Source organism: Podarcis erhardii (assembly GCF_964252035.2).
Source record: "Podarcis erhardii genome assembly, chromosome: 1".
NCBI lineage: Eukaryota > Metazoa > Chordata > Lepidosauria > Squamata > Lacertidae > Podarcis > Podarcis erhardii.
The window spans coordinates 32,127,384-32,140,733 of record NC_138497.1 but is presented as its reverse complement, the minus strand read 5'-3'; the positions used below and the strand labels follow the sequence as shown (position 1 = coordinate 32,140,733).

At 47.3% G+C, this 13,350-nt stretch overlaps 2 protein-coding genes across 2 annotated transcripts in view; one reads left to right on the top strand and one right to left on the bottom strand.

Moving 5' to 3' along the window:
- Window positions 1-279: 279 nt before the first annotated feature.
- Window positions 280-7,310, top strand: NPC2 (NPC intracellular cholesterol transporter 2). The gene is made up of 4 exons (XM_081866957.1): window positions 280-458; window positions 4,503-4,610; window positions 5,685-5,857; window positions 6,510-7,310. Exons 1-4 carry the CDS (start codon window positions 380-382, stop codon window positions 6,594-6,596), a joined length of 447 nt encoding a protein of 148 aa, XP_081723083.1. The 5' UTR covers window positions 280-379; the 3' UTR covers window positions 6,597-7,310.
- Window positions 7,311-8,143: 833 nt separating this feature from the next.
- Window positions 8,144-13,350, bottom strand: part of LTBP2 (latent transforming growth factor beta binding protein 2) — a 142,156-nt gene continuing 136,949 nt past the window's right edge. The window contains exons 32-34 of the mRNA XM_081857916.1: window positions 12,142-12,417; window positions 10,782-10,934; window positions 8,144-9,370 (exon numbers count right to left, since the gene is read on the bottom strand). Of these exons, the coding sequence (XP_081714042.1) occupies window positions 9,204-9,370; window positions 10,782-10,934; window positions 12,142-12,417 (596 nt within the window). The 3' untranslated portion in view covers window positions 8,144-9,203. The remainder of the gene's footprint in view (window positions 9,371-10,781; window positions 10,935-12,141; window positions 12,418-13,350) is intronic.

The window sequence follows — 13,350 nt, the reverse complement described above, 5'->3', positions numbered from 1 at the left end:
GGAGGAACCCGGGTTCCCTGTTGTAAGCCAATGCCCGGCTAGGTTACAGGGGCGGCCAGGGCCGAGCGAATGGCGGGTTCCTTGGCTCCGCGCCCGGCTCTCTTGCAGCAGGCTCGGGGCTTTCGTGGCGGCGGCTGGAGGCGCTCTGCTGCTGCCGCTTGGCGCCCCTTCCCTCTCGGCGAGGCGCCAGCCAGGCGAGGGCGGCGCGCGAGGCAGGCCCGTCCCCGTCAGGTGACGGCGCCTGGGCGGGCCCGGCCCGGGCTGCCTCTCACGTGACGCCGCCGCAGAGGCGCAGGCTCGTATTTTAGCCTCCGCTCCGCAGCCGGCCGGGAGAAGTTTCTTGGGGGCGGCGCGAGAGCAGACGGGACGAGACGAGACCATGCTGGCGCCGACGCTGCTGCTGCTCCTGGTCGCCGGCTCCGCGGTGCTGGCCGAGCCCCTCAAGTTCGTGGACTGCGGTGAGTCGCCCGACGGCTCCTTCCCCCGCCAAGGCGCTCTTGCCTTCCCTCCTGCCCCTTTAAAATGCGGCGTCTAACACGTCGATTGCGTTCCGTAGTGACTTGGCAGGCTTGTCCGCGCCTCTGGGCGGCACTTCCTGCTTTGCAAAACATGCAAAAGACAGCCCTTCCGCAGCCTGGGACTCTCCAGAGAGGCGAGTTCGCCTCCGGCGGGTCGCACGCTGCTGCTGCTGCTGCTGTTTTTGCATTGCATTCTCTGCCCGCCAAGCCGTGGGGAAGGTAGAGAGGTGGGTGTTGGTGGGACGTCCTGCCTCTGTCAGGTTAGACAGCTGTCACCAAGGAGCAGCGTTGCCATGTTCAGGAGGGCGGAAGTCTGGCAGCGCACTGTCTCGCCAGGGTGGTACATGCGCTGCTTTTCTCCTGCTTAGACTACTGCAATGCACTCTACGTGGGGCTACCTTTGAAGGTGACTTAAAAACGACACCAGAATGCGGCAACTGGATTGGTGACTGGGAGCGGCCATAGAGACCATTTAACACCGGTCCTAAAGGATCTTCACTGGTTCCCAGTACGTTTCTGAGCACAGTTCAAAGTGTTGATGCTGACCTTTAAAGCCCTAAAAACAGCCTTGGCCCTGTATACCTAAAGGAGCATCTCCACCCACATTATTCAGCCCAGACAGAGGGCTACCTCTGTGGGTCTTCTGATGGTTCTTTCACTGAGAGAAGTTTCAAGGAACCAGGCAGAGAGGGCCTTCTTGGTAGTGGCACCTTCCCATCAGATGTCAAGGAAATAATTATCCGACTTTAAGAAGACATCTGAAGGCAGCCCTGTACCAGGAAGTTTTTCATGTTTGATGTTTTATTATGTTTTTATATGTGTTGGGAGCTGCCTAGAGTGGCTGGGGCAACTCACCATATGGGTAGCATATTAATAATAATAATAATCAGGGAGCCCAGTCTGGAGAAAAAGGGTGCTCTGTCAGAGGAAAACTTATCTCTCCCAACAGGTTTATATATCTGCTGCTGCTGCATTTTCCTCCTTCTACAACAGGAGCCCATCCCACATATTGCCTACTCTTTCCCTTCTTCCAGAAGGACAATTTCATAGGTGGTGCTGAGGGCTCCTTTGAGTCTGGAATGTTCCGCTTTTGATCATGTTGTTCTGCATAACAATCAGCCCAGCCTACACATTGCTTTGGTCACACAGACTGCTTGAAACAGTCTGTATACCATGGCTTGTTGTGCCTGCTACAGGATCAGCTGCTTGAAGCCAGTGCCAGCTTCAGGAAGGTATGGAGAGAGGAGGGAATGACATATGTCGGAAAGCTAGCCAGTGTCACATGGAAGCTGAGTGGCATAGGCTGTTCCTTGTTTGAGGGCAAATAAAAATCCAGCTAGCAACCACCAGTTCCAGTTTGGCCCTCAGGAAATTTAGATGTGAAGGCTAGAACTGGGTTGCCCTCTTCTGTAACAGGTGTGGCCCTCCAGGTGGTGAATTACAACTCCCATGTTTGCTGGAGCTGATGTGAGTTGTAGTTCAGCAAAATCTGGAGGGCTGGTGGTCCTATAATGTGTGTGTGGGTTGATGTGGAAGAGGTGAAAGTAGCAGGGACAGGTGGTGGCCCAGGCTGTCCTCCATTAAATTACTTCTCCCCAGATGGTTTGCTCTGAGTGTTCTCAGTCAGAGTTAACATCTGCTGGGTGCTAAACAGCTGAGGAGAAGTCCTTTCAATGAGGAAAGTAGGAAGTTCAGGTCCCCTCCCCAATGAGTCCACAGTGCACTATTAATATTCCTCTCACTTCCCCACTTTGTAAGGAAACAGCAGGTGTGCCATCATATCTAGTTACAGCCTTAGACCACTGGTCAGCAACTAGTTTTACTAGAGGCTGCTTTGATAAGGCACTGTGGAGTGGTGGGCCGGGGAATATCACCTGGCAACGTAACGTGCCTTGTCCTGAGGTAGAGCATCTCTCAGTATTGTCTTACACTGATCGACAGCAACTGTCCAGGATTTCAGACAGGAGTCTTTTCTCAGCCTTACCTGAGTATGCAGGAGATCAAGCCTGGCAAGAGCAGTGGCAGATGCTCTTACCACTGAACTATGGCCCTTCCCTCAGCAGGGACCAGCAGTTACTCCTGTTGCTGCTCTCTCCACACCCTTCAGCAGCTGGCAGTGGCTTGGGGCTGCTGATCCCGCAGCAAGCCCAAGAAGCCATGGCGCAGAGGTTGATGGCTGGGCTAAAAGGACACTTCTGCTCACACAGAAGCTTTATAGTCCTGTTGAGGTTTGAAGGGTAACCACTTTGATGCTCTTGATACAAAACTGGCAGTGTGGGAAGCAATAACGGAGCAAGAAGACACGCAAACCTTGTGTGGCTGTCAGTGCAGCCTTTCGGAGCTCTGCAAGGGTGCCTGGTGGCTTAGGAGTGACCCCAGATAAGTTTGTCAGATACCTTACCCCATAGACAAGCCCTAATTGGGAGGTAAACTATGTAGGTATACTGAGCAATTCAGTTCCCTTTGCGATGGGCTGTATGGGGTTTGAACTGAGTGGGGGCAGAGCTGCTGAGCTGCCCTCTCCCCCTCCACCTGTTGAATGTGAGTTCTGAGGATGTGGGAAGGTGGGGCAGGGCTGAGCCATTCTGGGGTCTTCTGGATCCTGAGCTGGTCTTGCTGTCATCTGATGGAGGGCATGGGGCTTGATCCAGACCTGATCGTCCTGCTCTCCCCACCACCACCCTCTTATGTGGCTGCCATGATGGTTCCACTTCTCCACGAAACCCCACTGGTGGTGAGTGGGATTAGGCTTGCCGCCTTTGGCTGCAGGTTTGCCTGAAATAATATAATGCAAATTCATGTGTGTTCACTGATTGAGAGCTGGAGCCTCCAACAACATACAGCAGATTGGCTCAGTTCATGTCTTTCATACTTTTTTTAAAAACAAAATAAAGCTTTAAACATAGGTGCTAATTGGATTTTGTTCTATACAGTATTCATTTTGCTACTGTTGCCCGACCTTACTGTCTCTCAAATTGGTCTGACCTTATATCTTCTGGGAAACATGAATCTTAACAGTATCAGAAGCCCTGCTAGAATGTATCTTAAATGTATCGGAAGAAAGTACTGCTGCGCAAAGCAATTGGAATGCAATCTGATATTTCCCAGTTTTACAGCATTCCCATGTTTTAAAGCAGGATCAGTATATAGGGCAGGGTTCACCTAATGAGCCCTGTCAGTGGAAGTCCTGTGCATGCACTTCTGGCTGCACATTGGTGGCGCAACCACTGAAATTGGCTTTTGCGGGTGGTGGTGGTTGGGAGAATCCCCCAGAATAGCACACTTTGTACCTAATACCACAGGAAATTATTTATGGGACTTTGCAATGTGCAAGTGGCTGCTTTCTTTTTCTGTTGGTTTCAGAGTTTATTTGAACAGTGCAATCATGTGCACATGTTCCTGGGGTTAGGCAGCATTGGACTCAATGAGATTAATTTCTGAGTTAACATGTATAGGATGGGACTATAAGGCTCCTGTCTAAAATGCACTTAACAGGCCATAAATTGAACTGAACTTTGTACAGTTTACTTGTGAGCAGACATACTGTTATTGAAACTATTCTATATTGCCTCATTCTTGGACAGGCAGGCTTTTCAGTTCATTAGCAATTTAAACTCAGATTCAGCAGTTTTATGAGACCACAACATCCTTCCACAGCTGCATGTGTATCTGAGGGAACTACATGAAACTGTTATGAAAGTTTGATGTTTCGCAAGTCATGTGAGGATAGAAGTCATTTTCCCAGGGCTGAGTCACACTTAAATGCTTTTTATGAGTATGTTGGGTCTTGTCAGTACTAACCACTGTGCAGAAGGGAGACACATTTACTGGTATTTATTCCATTTCATTCCTGAGTGTAAGTGTTTATGGGCTCTGGTATGATACTCCAAACCTGGACCCATGATAGCTATGCATAGTGTTGTATCCAAGATTACCATCCTGTATAGCGAGGACATTGAACTGATGACTGTGTTTCCCTCACAGGTTCCAAAGATGGAAGCATTGTGGAGGTCAATGTGAGTCCTTGCCCTGCACAACCTTGTGTTCTCCACAAAGGAGAGGCTTACAGTGTCAATGTCACGTTTTCTAGCAGTAAGTATACCCTGCTGATCTCTAGCTTCCTCGAGGCAGTGATAACTATGGCAGGGGTGGGGTATCTCTGGCCTGCAGGCCAAATTTGACTTGAGTCCCAATTTGGTCTGCAAGGCTGTTCTCTCCACGTCACTCCCACTTTTTTCTGCCCAATACCTTAGATCATATGCTATGTCAGCTGTGGAGCAGGTAGAGGCACAATTGGATCAGTAACTTGTTTGCACAGCTGATCCCTGCAGAAAGAGGGCTCAAGGCCCAATGGGCAATGACTTGAGACCTGCAGGATTGGCAGTATTGATCCCTGACACTTCCCAATTGCTGAACATGGGGTTGGTAAATGCCAAGCTGGGTCAGGTGCTTGTGAAGCCATGCGCAAGGGGCTTTGATGGATGGTTGGAACAGCCCACATGCCAATCATCTGATATCACATTGTTGACAGCTGGGTTGCCCTGCCTGCTGTCAGAGTTGGCCCACAAGGTTAGGATCTGATAATGATCTGGTGTGCCGAGTCAAAAAGGTTCCCCAGTCCTGATCTATGGGGCTGAAACCTTTTAAGAGTATTGTGTTCAGCATTCAAAATGAGGATGCTTCTGCTGTTTGGAATGTCTCACATGGAAAACATTTCAGTGCAGGAAAAAATACACGTATATCTTGGTATGTAATAATTGCAGTGAAATCCTGCTTGCTGCCTGTATACATTTGGAAAGTTGTAATTGGCTATGGCTTTTCAGCACACATACATGCTGCAGAAGAGAAATATATATAGATAACTGCATGCACTTAGTCTTCATGTCTTTGTTTCCATTAATGGAAGTGTTTTTGTATAATCTCAGAGGTGGGAACTGAAGACTCTTAGCTGGTGAGGGTAGCCTCTTGTCCCCCTCTCCCCACTTGCCTTGCAGCAATTGGGAATGTCACAGGGCAGTTGAACGTCTGTAATGCACTGTAGTTTTGACATGAAACAGTGAGAGCACTTCCATTTGTTGTATGTGGTCCTGGGAGCCACCATTCCTAGCCCCAGTATAAAGCTCTCTACTTGGTTCTTGTTTTCTCAACCCGTTTCTTCACGTGCAGAGACTGTGAGCAACGGCAGCCAAGCTAAAGTATATGGAGAAATGCTTCACATGGACATCCCCTTCCCACTTGATCAGCCTGATGGGTGCAAGAGTGGAATCATTTGCCCTATCCAGAAGGACCACTCCTACCACTACCTAAACAAACTACCAGTGAAGAGCGAGTATCCATCTGTGAGTGTCTTACCAGGCTGATCCCAATACTTACAACTGCCTTTCATATCCCTTTAACACGTTAATGGTATAAGGTGCTCACAGGAGGTGATGGAGCAACTCAGATCATCATCATCTGGCTGCCCCTTGCCAAATCAGAGAGATAGCAGGATAGCAAGGGGCCAAGGAGGATGTTCACACAAGGCAATAAACCCAAGTTTGGATAATACCACTCCAGACTGCAGGGGTTAGGTTTGCCCTGATGGAAAGTTCCCCCATGGGGTGGGGGACCCTTTTCATCCATACAGAAAATTAGCACATCAGGGCAAAGGCTCTACTAGAACCCTTTCCCTTACTATCTAGCTTTCTGTGTGCAGGGAAATGCTTTTGTATGAAGAAATGTTCAGTCACATGTCTGGGCCCTAACTGCAGCAATCTCTTTATTAATAGGCATAGTGTTCTGATTGTATGTTGAGGGTCATATGGAAGAAAATGTACAGTATGTATTCTATAGCAGTAAAATTTATTCTCTGGGGTGGGGTTCCCAGAGTCCAGCATAGATGAGGAAAGGGTTTGAACCCATCTTAATCTGAGACTAGTCAGAGTGCATCATTTTTAAATAACATAAATCTGAATACCCTTCTCACTTCTTTTCTCTGTTTCCCCCCCACAGCTAAAACTTGTTGTCAAGTGGGAGCTGGTTGATGACGATGGACAGAACATGTTCTGTTGGAAGATTCCGGTCCAGATCTCCAGCTAAGGAAACCCAGCTTAGCTCCTAAGGGCTTCATGGGGGAGGGAAAAGAGAGAATTGGGTATAGAGAGGAAACAAATGCTTTGCTATACAAGGCATTTCTTCTTTCAGTTCCTGTAGCATCTGTGCAACAATTACTCCTCTTTCCCCCAGAGCCAATTTAGGGATGCAGCAGGAGGTCAGTGGTCAGAATGAATCTATCCAAGAGAGACGGGGGCTTTCATAAGTTTTGCTGTAGCTCATGGCAAAGGTTCTTGTAACCATTGGTGGAAAAGATCTGTGGTGGGTCTTAACTGCTTGAAATAGAATGTGCATCATGAGAAAGACTTTCTGAAACAAAAGCGGGTCAGCAAACATCAAGATGATTGCTGTTTGTCAGTACTTCAGTGCCTCTCCTGGTCAGAAGCTGGCTGCAGGCTTCCATCTGCTTCCCACCCACCCCGCAAGTTCCCTGCCCCTTTACCGAAACTTTCCTTGGATCTGCAGTTATCATCTGGAGCCAGAAGATTGAGCAGCCACCTTCTGTGGCTGCTTGCTGCAGAAAAGGAAAACTTTCCTCTCAACAGATGCCAAACCAAATGGCATTTGGTCTCTGTGTAGAGATCATTTGTATTAACCATTTTGCACTATCTTGTAACTCGCCTAGAGTTGCTGGGGGAGATGCTCTCCAAACCCAGCCTCTTTTTATAACTTTCTTTTAATAAACACTTATAATGAAAATGCCTGCCTGTCTTGTTTAGGGGATGGTGATGCGTTTTCTGAATGGCAGCTAATTATGTCCTGGCATTGCACACCTGTCATTTTAAAGTATAACATGGGCTGCTTTTAACTTGGTTGACTGAAAGAGATACATGCCTACTCAGACGAAGGCAATAAGATCAGTGGAGCTTACTCTCACAGTAAGATTACATCCTAACATTTTGCTCTCTACTATGTGAATTAAGTGCTGGAAGAATTTGCAGAGTTCTCTCTCTCTCTTGTGCAGTTAGTTTTTGTTTAGCTCTCTTCCTGGCCTTAATCATATGCTACTGAGAGAATGACATGTGTCATTTCAAGGACACTGCATATAGAGACTTCCCAGGTCTGCAAACAGTGTGGTTGGAAGGGGATGCTCCCAGCCAGTGCCTCTTTGTGCTGCACTAAGTGCAGTATGATTTTTAAGTGTCTTTTATTGACTTTTTTGTTTGCATAGAAATCCAGTTGTAACACAGTAAAATATAAAAGCAATAAAAATGCAATTAAAAATCAGTATTAATATTTAATTCAATGGATGTGCCTCCTGTGAATGGCCTGCTCACTTCGTATCTAGGAATGACAGAGCAGCTGTTCCAGCCATCTTCAGCCATGCCTGCGGACGACCTTAAAAAAACCCTGTGGACCACATACCACTGTTTGGGAATGCCTGGCCTAAAATCCACAGTTTACAAACCAGCTCTTCTCTTTTTTACCCTACCCACTTGGCTTTTAGCTAACTCTGTGCAGCGTCTTCCGGTGCCAAGCTTGGGAAAGGATAAAGGCAGAAACATTCATGACCAGCTCCAGCCTAAAAGCTGTAAGGCACAATATAAAAACCATTTATTTTAACATCATGTTGAATTTTTCCCAATAGAAAAGCACCACAAAGAAAACCTCTCAGAACTAAAGAGCTGTAGTCGTCCCCGTGTCCCCCCGCCCCCGCCCCGAGCCAATACTCCAGCAGCCATAGGAAGTGCAGGGGTGGGTGCCCATTGTTTGGATGAATAAAGAGAGGCGGCATCCAATCTGTGCCAGACTATATAAATAGAATCCATACATGTTGAACATGACCACCCCTTTTTCCTGGCTCAGGTACAAAAGACTGTGTCCCTTTTCTTGCTAGTGAGGGGGGCTTTGGGACAGGGTTAGACAGACTTGGACAGGAGAAGCCGCAATGTTTGTGACACCCGTGGACTGAAGAATGTTTTTCATTCCCTGTGGGAAATCTACAGAGTCCAAACAGTACCTGTGTTGCTGGGGATTGCTGCCCATTTAGCACACAGAGCTGGAAAAGTCCTGCGCCTTACTGTCCTTTTGCCAACTGTGACAGAGTAACTTGGGAATCCCACAGTAACGAGTATGAGTAAAATTGCATTGGAGTGGTTTTGCAGTAAGTTAAAAAATACCCTACACAATGTGAACCCGTGGCGGGGTGAGAGGGAAATGAATACTTGTCATATGGATAAGGCCTGTGAGAGTGATTCCTATGGCATGAAATTCTGCAGCTTCATAGTATGAACTGGAGGGCAAAATAGGTGAATGGGAATGAACATACTCATGACCCACGCAATGCCAAGGAGGCCAAGGATGTTGATAGAAATGAGGATGGCAACCTATAAAACAGGACACAATGAAGCGACTGGGACCTGAGTGTTTGCAGCACAGCTGAAGCAGGAAGCTTGGGCTGAGCGGGCCAGCAAGAGAGACGAAGCAACTCTGGAGCTTCTCACTGGCCTTTGTCCCTGTGAGTTGAGCCCAATGAGGTTTTTGTCCTTTGGGAAACAATCGACGGGTTTTTAAAGCTGTTTCTTTTCTGGCTGAGCAGACCTACAGTTCTCAAAGCAAATGTCCGTAGGGGTTCCATGGCTGCTTTGTGGGTCACGCGGCCTCTGCATTCTGAGCTGTCCCTGGCACGCAGCGGTGGGGCTCAGCTAAAGCTACGTAACCAGGCAAGCAGTTGCAGCGGTAGGAGCCTTCTGTGTTCTCACAAGTGCTGCCTTCACACAGGGTCATAGAGGCATTTCCTTCCCCGCACTCATTAACATCTGATGGGGGAGAGAAAAACAGTTCATCCATTAGGCCCAGCAGTGCAGAAGTTCTCTCCTATTCTCTTTTGGTAGACTCCACAACAAGACCAGGCTTAAACGATATGCTGAGTGCATATAAAAACACCCACATTTGAGTCCCAGATTCTGTTCTACACATGTATATTTTGCATACAAGCATGGCCTCCTGTTGGGCCAGAGGGAGCTGGGAGGCAAATGCTGCGGGTGTAAGAGCCAATGGATAAAAAATATTGAAAGCCAGAGTGGGCAATCTGTGGCCCTCCAGATGTTGGGCAGACCCCAAGTCCCACAAAGGACAGCCAGCATGGCCAGTGATGATCGGAGATGTAGCTGAACTATGACTTCCATTATACCTGGCCTTTGACCATGCTGGCTGTGGCTGATGGTAGCAAAGGCCATGGTTCAGTGTTTTGTGTGTGTACTATCAGGTTCTTATTCAAAACAATAAAAAAACAAGGGTATCTGGGCTGGTGCCTAAAGGGGGAAAACACACCAAAGTCCATAATTGGGCAACTTCTTTATTAAAGGGTAAAGGTAAAAGGACCCCTGACCATTAGGTCCAGTTGTGGCCGACTCTGGGGTTGCGGCGCTCATCTCGCTTTATTGGCTGAGGGAGCCAGTGTACAGCTTCTGGGTCATGTGGCCAGCATGACTAAGCCGCTTCTGGTGAAGCAGAGCAGCACACGGAAACGCCGTTTACCTTCCTGCCAGAGCGGTACCTATTTATCTACTTGCACTTTGACGTGCTTTTGAACTGCTAGGTTGGCAGGAGCAGGGACCGAGCAACGGGAGCTCACTCCGTCGCGGGGATTCGAACCACCAACCTTCTGATCAACAAGTCCTAGGCTCTGTGGTTTAACCCACAGCGCCACCCGCGTCCCTAACTTCTTTATTAGGACAAAGCTAAAGTCTTGAAGATGTGGCATGTTTCAAATTATCCAGAATTCTTCATCAGATAAGATGTTACACCAGTTTGAGCATGGTTGGATGGGGAAAAACAATAAAATGGTTGTAAGTTGCTTTGGGTTGCCTTGGGCAAATAAAGCAACCAGCAAAATAAATAAATGGTTGGATGTTATAGCCATGAAGTCTGCTTATAGGTGCTGAGGTAGTAATCAGGTTGAAGAAGAAAAAATTGCCACTACCCCCATTTCTCTGAGAAAACAAAGCCCAGCTTGTAAGCCAGTTCTGCCCCATAACACCTTAAACAAAACCAGAAGTTCCTGGACAGGCAGGCTTTGCCCAAATGACTCATGTTTCTCTTTGCTTCTGCTCTCCACTTGCCCAAGAACCTATGGTTTCATTTAAGGCGATTCCTGAAAATCAAAGGTTAGTCTTTCAGCTGCTACTGTATACCAGCTCTTCCTTTCTGTAAGGTCTGGCAACTTACCCACACAGGCCATGAGTATCAAGTCTAACTGGAAGCCATCAAAGCAGTCGCAGGTGTAGCCCTCCTGCACTCGCACACAGCGCCCGTTCTCACAACCATTCAGGATCCCACACTCCTCGGCTCGCAACCCTTCAAAGCTGCTGTAGCGTTGTCCTGAAGACACAGGGGAACAATAAGCCAGTATAGAGAGGGACTCTTAGTGTCTACCCAGAAGAAAGAGCATCAAGGGACACACACATGGTCAACGTATTAAAGACAAACGTGGGCCAGATAAAAGTTGTCATGGCTTGTGTAATCTTTGCTTTGGCCTATTTCCTTTCCCATTAACCTTGCTTTTAACTATAAATTAAATAAAACTTTCCCCTTCGTTTTAAACATTTGACTCCAACTAAACATCAGGAAGAACTTTCTGACAGTAAGAGCTGTTTGACGGTGGAATGAACTCCCTTGGGAAGTGGTGGACTCTCCTTCTTTGGAGGTTTTTAAAGCAGATGTTGGCTGGCCATCTGTCATGTATGGTCTAGTTGAGATTGCTGCATTGCAGAGGGTTGTACCAGATGACGCTCAAGGTCTCTTCCAACTCTACCATTCTATGATTCAGTATAAAAACAAGTTTAAGAGCTAACAAAGAGGGTAGGTAAGGGGTCAAGCAAATAAGAGGATTTCCCTCCCTCCTTTTGCCCTATCTGACCATCCGCCTCGACCTAACAACAGGGATCTGTGTGTGGAAGCAGATTTCCCCATTCACACCAGGTATAAATCTGCCATCCAAATGGAGATTTGAATGTGCTTCCAATTTACTGCTAGTGATATGCACACACATACTGGTACCTCCTTACTTGGATTAGCACACCTGGCTCCAGGAAGACAGTTATTACAGGGCTTCTGCTTGAGATGTGAAGTGCCTGAGATGATCATACACAGATAGTGGCTTGAATAGGTGTCCCCAGATTTGGCTCCATGAAGCTAACTTCAGCTGAGAGGCAGATATTCAGCCCATAGCTGTCAACTTTTCCCTTTTCTTGCGAGGAATCCTATTCGGAATAAGGGAATTTCCCTTAAAAAAATGGGAAATATTGACAGCTATGATTCAGCCCTCAAGACGATTTTACAGTTGGAAGGCTATGCACCCAGTCCTGATTTCTCCCTAGGTTTTTTGGGCACCCAGTATACATCTGTACATACGGCGCTTTGCTAATTACAGTAGTGGTATTTTGTGAATTCCCTGGGTAGAGATTAACTCAAAGAATCTCTGAGATGAAATTGAGCAAATGTCTGCCTACAGTCTGCTAATGTATCTGTAGCATATCCCTGGGTATAAGACGAATTTTCTACCATTTTTCTTTCTTTTAGCATTTACCAATTTGGCCAGGCACATAGCGAGGCTGAATTTGTGCTGGGCGGAGCTGTGCTGCTTGCAGGGATGAATCACCATCAAATCCATGACTCGGTTCTCTGTTTGAGAGGCTGATGTCAGGTGCTCCATACTCAAGACCCAACTGGTTGTAGTAGGGTTCTAAATCTGGCCTGTAGAGTCCATACTGATGGTCTTCCTGAGTTGGGCCATATTCATAGCCAGGCATTTCTCGGAGTTCAGCCTCACTTCTGGCAACATTGCACAGCTGAGCAAAATCCTCTGGAGCGAGACACAGAGAAAAGAGGCAGATAAACACACCACCATATCTCACCTGTCCAAGTATTGTGATAATCTCTGGAGGCTTTTCTCAAAGTCCCTCTACCTTTTGAGATGAGTCAAATGGTGATGGAGAACAGGGCCTTTTCTGGGGGTGGTGCCTTATTTACGGAATGCTCTTCCCAATGAGGTTTGCCCAGCTCTTTGGCTGGCCACTGTGAGAAGAGGATGCTGGACTATATGAGCCCTTGGCCTGATACCTAAGAACCTAAGAAGAGCCTCCTATAACGACATTTTTATTTGCCCAGGCGATTTCAAAATGTTGTGTTTTTACATCTGATGGTCACTGTTTATTTTATACCAAGGCTGTTGCTGATAAGTGTTATGTTGAGTTTATTGTTACAATTCCTGTGCTAATCACTGTAAGTCACTCCTAAAGTTTTATGACTGAAGAGTGAGTTACTAATTCTTTGCAATCCAACCAAATCAAGCACATTCCGGATGCTAGACAGTATACCTGGGTGCTCTTGTGCTTGGGTCCTGTTTGTGGGTTTCCTACTAGCATCTGGCTGGCCACTCTGAAAAGAGGATGCTAAACCAGATGGGCCATTGGTCTGACCCAGCAGGCTCTTCCTATGTTCTTATGCCGGACAGTGCACAAAGGACCACAATCCCATTAGAGTGGGCTGGGGTTGACGTTAAAGTTTGGACTAGACAGAAATAGCTGCACCATGTGCAAAAAGGGTATTGCGAGTCGTATAGGGATGTGCCTTTCCTTTTTGATTTTGGTGACTCTTGTTTATGATGGTCAAGCCGGAAAAAATATTATTTAGTACTTCTTGGATTTACCCATGAAAAGGTTTCTCATGGGTCCCAGGAGGAAGCTTCATTTTTTGGATTGAAAGCTCCTCCTGAGACAGCCCTGGTGAAGAAAAC

Bases quoted from the DNA above. Each gene is read 5' to 3' on its own strand.
- NPC2 (XM_081866957.1), top strand. From the start codon at position 380: ATGCTGGCGCCGACGCTGCTGCTGCTCCTGGTCGCCGGCTCCGCGGTG. The intron at 4,611-5,684 runs GTAAGTATACCC...CTTCACGTGCAG, and splicing joins CAATGTCACGTTTTCTAGCA to AGACTGTGAGCAACGGCAGC. The intron at 5,858-6,509 runs GTGAGTGTCTTA...TCCCCCCCACAG, and splicing joins TGAAGAGCGAGTATCCATCT to CTAAAACTTGTTGTCAAGTG.